We start from the raw sequence: 9,317 nt of genomic DNA, 5'->3' as shown, positions 1-9,317 counted from the left end.
CACCTTGGGTTAAGATTCAAACACTTGGTTATATCGAGAGTTTCCCTGGAAAACTTGGAAATCTCTATATTGTTCTATAACTTCATGTGCTTGTGTCCAGGATGTATTTTTCTTATATCTTTGCATGTGCTTTGCAGACGGTGAATTTATTACTGGAAAGCCAACAAATCTGTTGTTTATTTAAGCAACAGATAGATACTATTCATTAATATAGACATGAGAGTTTTTATTGAATGTGACCAGATTCCTTAAGTATGGCTGTGAGAGTTCAGTGAATGCTACTAATCTGAAAGTGTATAGTTAGTACAATTGTAATTGTGGTTGTCAATATATTGAACATGACCAGACTGTTAACCCTGAATTGGGCATCATTCAGAATGAAAGTCTAGAATCCCTAGCCCCTCCTGTACCTGAGGACAACCTGAAATGCAAAGGTGTTTATTTTCTGCCAAATTACCTTGTTCTTAAACTCACTCAGGAGCAGAGGGACAGGAGCTCTCTGCTCTCTGTGACAGTGACAGGACAGTGACATGGAATGGCATGAGGGAACCAGGATTGTTCAGTCTGGGAAAGATGAAGCTCAGGGGAGACCTTGCTCCCCTCTACAACTGCCTGAAAGGAGGCTGTGGTGAGGTGGGACTGGGCATCTTCTGTGTACCTAGCAATAGGACAAGAGGGAATGGTTTCAAGTTGTGCCAGGAGAGATTGAGGCTATTAGGAAGAACTTCTCAGAGTGGTCAAGTGCTGGAATGGGCTGCCCAGGGAGCTGGTGGAGTCACCGTCCCTGGAGGTGTTCAAGAAATGTGTAGATGTGGTACTAAGGAATGGGCAGTATTGATGGTAGGTGGACAGCTGGGCAAGATGATTTTGGTGATCTTTTCCAATCTTGCTGATTCCATGTTTCTATGATTATGGTTAATGTTTATCCAGTTGCTTATGCTAAAATGTTTTGTAAGTATTAGTAAATAGAAACTATACATTCTGCATTGTCCACACAGAGTTAAAGAACTTTACTGAAAGTTTAAAACACTTGTATTTAGTTCCAGAATAATTACATATTTTTTTTGTCTGTGTTGATAGTAGAGTGTATTTTATTATGTTAGCTTTTAAGAAAGTTGTCTTTGTATAGTACATTGCTTTTTTGAAGCATCTTCTTTCCTAAAGCAAAGAAAAAAGTAGTGTTTCTTTCCCTTTGTACAGAAAGTGTAGTATTTACAGCCCCATTCTTAACAAAAGCCATTCCTATTGGCAAGAAGTGGTTGTTTACATTTCATGTTTCAATGTCTGTCTTCTTTCAATCTTCTGTTGAATCATCTGCAGCTATGTCAGTATAGCATTGTAGACAGAAAATTTATTTTTTAAATGTGTATTTTGTTTTTATATATGTGAATGCACAGGTGTATGCCAGTGTTATTTATTTCTGTACAATTCTAGACAAATAACAATGCACCTTTGAGTATAGGAAAAACTGTAAAGGCTGCTTTCAGAAAGTAATACTTGATTTAGTCTGTGAGCTGATTAAAAAAAAAAATCATTATTGAAATGTATTGCTCTTCATGACTGTCAGCTGAAAATCATCTTTGTGTTCACTGAGTTTATGTACCTATTATCTTTTTTGTTAGATGTTATTGCTCCTCCAGAATCCTAGTGAGCACTGTTCCTAACAAGAGAGAGGCTGATGAGCCTGCAGATTACTTCAGCAAAGCCTTAGAATTTGCATGGCTACATTCTCACAACACAGAAAAGTTAAGATGTTGTTGTTAGTTTTTGTGTTTTTGAAAGTAACATAAACTGAAAGTAGGCGTGTGTTTTTTATCCCCCCAGTTATATAGGGGATATTTTAACATTAATATTCTCTCTTGGAGAGGGAAAATAGCACAGGATTATCATTCCTGCTCCTATGCTAAAATTCAAGTATAAATAAGATACCTGCCTAATCGAACTAGTTAATAATGCTGTAGTCATGTTTCGTTCACATGTGGTATATACTAACAGCTCAGAGTTGAATTACAGAGATTAAAATGTTATGGAGCCAAGAAACTCCTTCAACCAACATGCCCCATTTTAAAGTGACTCCTTGCCCCTACATGTCTCCTGACATGCTGCTGCCATTGCTCAGCAGACTCAGTGCAAACCGATGGGGAGCTGCGAGCAAGAGGAATGTTTTCAATACTGAACTGAAATGGTAAGAGTCCACTAGGTGGTGCCAGAAGGCCTTCTCCCTAATAGCTCTTAGAGCTGGAGCAGACTTTGGAAGTTGGAAGACTTTAGTTGATATGAAAGATGTATATTCTGAATCTACAATTGTGTACCCTGAGTTAAAGAAGGATCATGTTGTATCATTCTGTCTCTTTCTAAGCATTTCCCCTTTGACTGAATAGGCACCTCAGCAAATTTACTGATGCTGCTTCCTCCTGTGTTCATGGTGATTAAAGTTTAGATAATGCTGTTCAGGGCTGAAGCCTTCAAGGTTGTATTTATTAGTATTAATTATCACTGCCATATTTTGGTGTTGCATAGTACCCTATGCTACCCTTTATGGTGGTAGCATAGTCTTGCTTTCACAAGAATGCAGTAAACAGTTTTTGTTCTGTGTTTTGCAGTGAAGTGTGTATCATTTGGTGGAAAAGCTAAGATGAACATCAACTGAAAGTTAGCTAGAAAATTAAATTTATATTTTTACAGAGCTGAAAACTCTCATGTTTTCATTTCTATAAGTATTTATAGAGGGCTGTTAAATGCCTGCAAGCATAGTCTGTGTGCATCCTGTTTTTCCCTACTTTTACTTTTTTTGCTGGAAAAGTACTTCTTTTAACATAACTGTTTTTAAAGTTGATTTATCTTCTGCTCCGCTCTGATAGGATGATTTTACTCTTCTCAATAAATCTGTATGACTAGTATAGTTTGTAGGGCTTGCTGGTTTTAATCTTAACACTTAACATTTCTTGTGTGAAACATACTGTAGTAACTAAAACAACATCAGACAACATATCTAATTTCTATATTGTTTTTTACAAGTACACTCTTATCTAGGAAAGTCAGGGGTCTTATCTAGGAAGGTCAGAGGGAAGCAAAAAATCAGTTGCAGCTGATTACAAGTCAGAAGAATGCTTTTTTTTTTTTTTTAAATCTGCAGCTGAATTGTTTGTGACCTTTGCTGTCCCGTGTGGGGGAAAGCGGTATGAAATAGGTAGGCAGTGACACTTCTCTTCTAAAAGTTACCAGCAATGTGTAAAAGGTTAGTGTAGTTTGTTTTAAATGTAGAAGTGTCAACGGTTTACGGGCTGGTTCGGCCCAGTTCCGTGACTAGCGGGGCGGAGGGATCCGCAGATCCGCGCCTCTGGAAAAAGGGAACAGGGGACCCCAAAATAATTAAAAACAGCGGCAACGATCTGAGGAGAAACAAACTAATTTACTAAATATATTATCGGAATGCAAGATAACACACTATAATACAATATAATTAAATCTGAAGCTAATAAATCAAATATAATGAGAGAGAATGTCCGAAAGGTGGGTAGGCCTCACCACAACACGGAGAGCTGAGGTGAGATGCGCCGTCCAGTTGAGCAGCAGGGAGAAAAAAGGGGAGGAGAGCCGACGAAGAGCAGGCTAAGAAGAGTGCATCAGGTGACCTTGCCAGGAGTTGTATCTCGAGACTCTCTGTGACCGCAAAGTCCCCTGGGGAATGTAGTTCTTCTTCTCTTCCAGGCAGGTACCCAGAGCTTGAGCACCAACAGTTAAACTCCCAGTGCCCCACGTGATGTTATGATGTGGAATACCAAAAACCAAAAATCACAAAACCATGACGTTCCACCCCTTATTCTACATCACTACATCATGCTTAACATATACAAACAAAATATAATTACCAAACACTAAACACATGCACACACAAACCTGTATATATACATGGAATTACTGACTGCACTCCCCCAACATCAAATTTCCTTGTGGTACACATTGAACATCCCCGTTTTTCTGCATCACCCACCAAGTGGACCCAGGTCCCTGGGCAAAAACAGTTCCACGAAGAGGTTTGCCCTTCCCAGAAGCTGGAAAGACCCAAACTGCTTTTCCCAGCATGTTCTTTACATGTACTACAGGGACCTTATCTCCCTTGACAGTATGTAGGGAGCTAGCAGGACCATCACGATTGATAGATCCTCTAGTATTGACCAACCAGGTGGCTTCTGCCAAATGCTTCTCCCAATGCTTAAATGTTCCGCCACCTATTGCTTTCAACATGGTTTTTAACAACCCATTGTAGCGTTCAATTTTACCAGAGGCTGGTGCATGGTAGGGGATATGATAAATCCACACAATGCCATGATCCTTGGCCCAAGTATTTACAAGAGAATTTTTGAAATGAGTCCCATTATCTGACTCAATTCTTTCTGGGGTGCCATGTCGCCACAGGACTTGTTTCTCAAGACCCAGTATGGTGTTTCGGGCGGTAGCATGGGGTACTGCATATGTTTCAAGTCACCCAGTGGTTGCCTCTACCATAGTAAGTACGTAATGCTTACCACTGCGAGATCGTGGCAAGGTGATATAATCAACTTGCCATCACTCCTCATATTTATACTTTTGCCATCGCCGTTCCTCCCAGAGAGGTTTCATCCTCTTGGCTTGTTTAATTGTGGCGCATGTGTCACAGTCATGGACAACCTGTGAAATAGCATCCATAGTTAAGTCCACCCCTCGGTCTCTAGCCCATTTGTATGTTGCATCTCTTCCTTGATGACCCGAGGTCTCATGGGCCCACCAAGCTAGAAATAATTCACCCTTGTTCTGCCAATCCAGGTCTACTTAGGCCACCTCAATTTTGGCGGCTCGATCTACCTAATGGTTATTTTGCTGTTCTTCAGTAGCCCGACTCTTGGGCACATGAGCATCTACATGGCGCACCTTTACAACAATATTCTTTATTCGGGCAGCAATGTCTTTCCACAGTTCAGCAGCCCAAATGGGTTTACCCCTTCTTTGCCAGTTGTTCTGTTCCCACTGCTGTAACCACCCCCATAAAGCATTTGCCACCATCCATGAGTCAGTGTAAAGATAAAGCATTGGCCACCTCTCCCATTCAGCAACATCTAAGGCCAGTTGGACAGCCTTTACCTCTGCAAATTGGCTTGATTCTCCTTTCCCTTCGGTGGCCTCTGCAACTTGTCGTGTGGGGCTCCACACAGCAGCTTTCCATCTGCGATGCTTCCCCACAATACGACACGATCCATCAGTGAACAGGGCGTATGTCTTTTCATTTTCTGGTAGTTCATTGTATGGTGGGGCCTCTTTAGCACGTGATACCTCTTCTGCTGGTGGTGTTCCAAACTTTTTGCCTTCTGGCCAATCCATGATCACCTCTAGGATCCCTGTATGGCTGAGGTTCCCCATCCGAGCTCGCTGCGTAATCAACGCAATCCACTTACTCCAAGTGGCATCAGTAGCATGATGGGTGGAAGGAACCTTTCCCTTGAACATCCAGTTCAGCACTGGCAGTCGAGGTGCCAGAAGGAGCTGTGTTTCAGTACCAACTACTTCAGAAGCAGCCTGAACCCCCTCATAAGCAGCTAAGATCTCCTTTTCAGTTGGAGTGTAGCCCTCTTCCGACCCCCTGTAGGCCCGACTCCAGAATCCCAGGGGTCGGCCTCGGGTCTCTCCTGAGGCTCTTTGGGATTGCAGGGAGTCTCTCTCAATTCGGAGGGCATCCTGTTTGGACTTGAGGCTATCCCTCTCAGACCGGAGGGCATCTCTCTCAGATTGGAGGTCCTTTCTCTTGACCAGGAGACTCTCTCGCTCAGCCCGGAGAGTCTCCCTCTCTGCTCGGAGTCTCTCCTGCAAACTCTCCCTTTCTGCTTGGAGACTCTCTCGCTCATTTCGTACTGCCTCCCTGAGACTCTCCATTTCAGCTCTCAGACACTCTCTCTCAATTTCACAAACTCTCTCCCTCTCTGGGATACTATTGAATAAGGCCCGATAAGCATTAGCTAGGCCCCAAATCATCTGTGCCTCCTCAGATCTGCCTGAGCCGCAACATTCCTGTCTCAAGTATGCATTTAAGCTCTCAGGGTCTTTCAGGTGTTCAGGAGTGAAGTTCCATGACACCGAAGATGTCCATCTCTCTAAAGTCTCTCCCAAGCCTCTCCACACTCCCTGCCACTCAGTATTCTCTGGTTTTGGGGAAGGCTTCCTTAAAATATGATAAATACAAATACTGAGTGAAATGATGAGAAGAACATTCAGGGAGATAGACAACATGATCAGATGAGCATTCAAAAACTGCATAAAGGATTCAAAGGAGAGACTAGGAGCCTGCTTAAAAATCCCAAGTTCTGTAAAATTAGCAGCTCCCTCTGCAAACAGGTTTAAAAGAGAAAGCAGAATCATTTTTTTCTCTTTCCAGAAGCAAGATAGCAGTGCTCAAAGTTTACAAATATCCCAGAATATTGGCAGTCCGCCTAGACTTTCAAGGTCAAGTTCAGTGAGCACCTGTGAAAAAGATAAACTTTCCCAACGAAACTCTCCAAGAGCAGAGAGAGATTCGTTCTAAAAAACTAAAAAGCAGCTCTTCTTGCCCGCATTCTCCATCAAGAAATGTCAACGGTTTACGGGCTGGTTCGGCCCAGTTCCGTGACTAGCGGGGCGGAGGGATCCGCAGATCCGCGCCTCTGGAAAAAGGGAACAGGGGACCCCAAAATAATTAAAAACAGCGGCAACGATCTGAGGAGAAACAAACTAATTTACTAAATATATTATCGGAATGCAAGATAACACACTATAATACAATATAATTAAATCTGAAGCTAATAAATCAAATATAATGAAAGAGAATGTCTGAAAGGTGGGTAGGCCTCACCACAACGCGGAGAGCTGAGGTGAGATGCGCCGTCCAGTTGAGCAGCAGGGAGAAAAGGGGAGGAGAGCCGACGAAGAGCAGGCTAAGAAGAGTGCATCAGGTGACCTTGCCAGGAGTTGTATCTCGAGACTCTCTGCGACCTCAAAGTCCCCTGGGGAATGTAGTTCTTCTTCTCTTTCAGGCAGGTACCCAGAGCTTGAGCACCAACAGTTAAACTCCCAGTGCCCCACATGATGTTATGATGTGGAATACCGAAAACCAAAAATCACAAAACCATGACAAGAAGTCTGCATTCAGTAAAGCTATTTGTCTTTCCTTTTCATTTCATGAATTTCTTTTCCTTGATTTTCGATATTAATGGTCTAAAACATTTAGATGATGATATTAACTGTGTTTTGTCATCCATCATATTAGCAGTCTAAAAGTGCATTGTTATTGTTTTTTTTTTTTAATCAGGTGAGACTGAGAAGTATCATATGCTTTAGAATTCAAGATGTTCTCAAAGTGCATTAGTTTGTTTTAAGAAAGCCTGAGTTTATCCCCTCTGTGGTGAAAACATTGAAACTGAAATGTAAATTGAATTCAGAATAGTAACTCGCAAAAAACTTGTTTCAGTGTTTTCCAGCAGAAATCTTATATAAGTCTAAGTGAAAGTTACTCTGTTTTTAGAAAACCCGTTTGTATTGCTGAATCAGCTCTTCACTACTCAGTACGTCAGTAGTCTTGAAGCTTTAGTTTAACAGAGTGGGCTGAAATAATGCTAGTAAATGGATTTTGATCATAAGAGGATTAGGAATTCCTTTTCTTTTTAAAAGAAAATTAATATGTATGCCATGGTAGTGACTGGGGCCAAGTCTTTTCATTAAAATGTCAAAGGTTTTTTGATTCTTTAGTTACCTTTGTAAATACAGCATCTTAACAACTAATTAAATTAAAATATGTTGTACATCATATTTTTGCCATAGACTAAGAATCTGGGGGAAAAATAAGCACAACATGTAATACAGATTCATCTTCAATCTATTATTATACTTTCTACTTTTTAGTATGCACTGTATGGAAAAAGTTGTTAACATGTAGAAGTTTATATGCTTACCCTTATCCTGGGCTTGCTGTAAAACCCAAAGGAGGGATCTCCAGAAGAGATCCTTCCCTACTGCTGGTCAGCTCTTAAATGTGTCTAGGAGAGGTGGAGCCAGGCTGCACCCCTTCCAGCAGCACAGGTGAATTGCCTTCACCTGTGCTCCCAGGGCTGACTCATTGCTCGCTGACTGGATCAATCAGAGGTTCAGGCTGTGATTCAGCAGTTGCTATACACATGTGACAGCATGAGCAGATGAAATGTCCTTGGCTCTGTCTTGGCAGCATTACTCAATAACAGTTAAAAAATTGTAAAATATTTGTGTGTTATCAGCATTGTTTTTCTTCTGAAGCCAGAACACAGCATTATCCTAGATGCTGTGAATAAAGTCAACTCTGTCATAGTTGAAACTAGGACAATTATCGAATTAGTGAGACAGGCTTTTCCTTTCAAGAACCCATGCTGATTCTGCCTGATGATTGCTGTATCCTTTAAGTGCAGTTTTTTCAAACAATGAATTTATAGTAACAGGTCAGTAATTTCAAGGTTTTTTTTGTGCCCTTCTTCTAAATTGGGATAATGTTGCCTTGTTGACCTGCAATTCTTCAAACTTCCAGGTAATAAAAAGGTTTCTTCAACTTAACTCCTAAATGGAACTTCTAAAAGTTCTTATTTACCTCCTTGATTATCTAGATGAACGTGATGATTCCTAAATACTTTAGGAATCAGATAAATTTAGGTATAGAAAATCACCAAAAACTTCTGCAGGTCTTCACAAACCAGTGACTCATTCAGCCATGAATGCTTATTTCAAGTTAAGTTCCAAATCAAAAAGCTTAACGCTTTGCCTATTTTGTTTTTCAGAGTGTGTCTTCTGCTTTTGAAAAAGAACAAATTCATGATTGAATAGTGGATTAAGTAGCTGTTTCTCTTTGAAGAGTGAGATCTCCTGAGAGCTGGAAAGAACTGGATTTTCACCCTAGTCCAGCAGCTTTGCTGCTCACTTAAACACAGATGAATGAAGACCCCATTTGGAAAATCACCAGGTCAGCGATCCAGAGCTGATGCAGGTAAGCCTCCTTTTCAGGTTTGCAGATTTTGTTTGCTTGCCTTCAGCAAATAAAAAACATTCTTGCTTTTATAGATAGTCTTTATGTCTTAATACATGTGTTACTACTTGTATCTTAAAAGAGTGTTTACTCATGTTACAGAACCTAACAAATTAAAAAGACTCAGATTTAATTTAACAATATGGATGTGCATATAAGAGGTCTATAATGAGAGAAAATATTAATGGAACTGTAAATTAAACACCTCCTTAAAAGGAGGGAAAAAAATGAGTTTGTTGTAGACCTACACTGACATTTTCACAGGAGA

At 40.8% G+C, this 9,317-nt stretch overlaps 2 protein-coding genes across 8 annotated transcripts in view; one reads left to right on the top strand and one right to left on the bottom strand.

Moving 5' to 3' along the window:
• Window positions 1-9,317, top strand: part of SPIN1 (spindlin 1) — a 63,708-nt gene that overhangs the window by 26,163 nt on the left and 28,228 nt on the right. For all 7 annotated transcript variants that reach the window (XM_090132657.1, XM_090132652.1, XM_090132653.1 and 4 more), the window contains one exon: window positions 8,805-9,010. In XM_090132657.1, coding sequence (XP_089988783.1) covers window positions 8,959-9,010 — 52 coding nt within the window. In that variant the 5' untranslated portion in view covers window positions 8,805-8,958. The remainder of the gene's footprint in view (window positions 1-8,804; window positions 9,011-9,317) is intronic.
• On the bottom strand, window positions 3,403-6,665 carry LOC149912961 (uncharacterized). The gene is made up of 2 exons (XM_090132650.1): window positions 5,122-6,665; window positions 3,403-4,671 (listed from the first exon to the last, which is right to left on the bottom strand). The coding sequence occupies exons 1-2, from the start codon at window positions 6,388-6,390 to the stop codon at window positions 4,570-4,572; spliced, it is 1,371 nt and encodes a 456-aa protein (XP_089988776.1). The 5' UTR covers window positions 6,391-6,665; the 3' UTR covers window positions 3,403-4,569.

Source organism: Phasianus colchicus, chromosome Z (assembly GCF_987193195.1).
Source record: "Phasianus colchicus chromosome Z, bPhaCol1.hap1.1, whole genome shotgun sequence".
Classification (NCBI taxonomy): domain Eukaryota; kingdom Metazoa; phylum Chordata; class Aves; order Galliformes; family Phasianidae; genus Phasianus; species Phasianus colchicus.
This window is presented reverse-complemented; position numbering and strand designations above follow the sequence as displayed.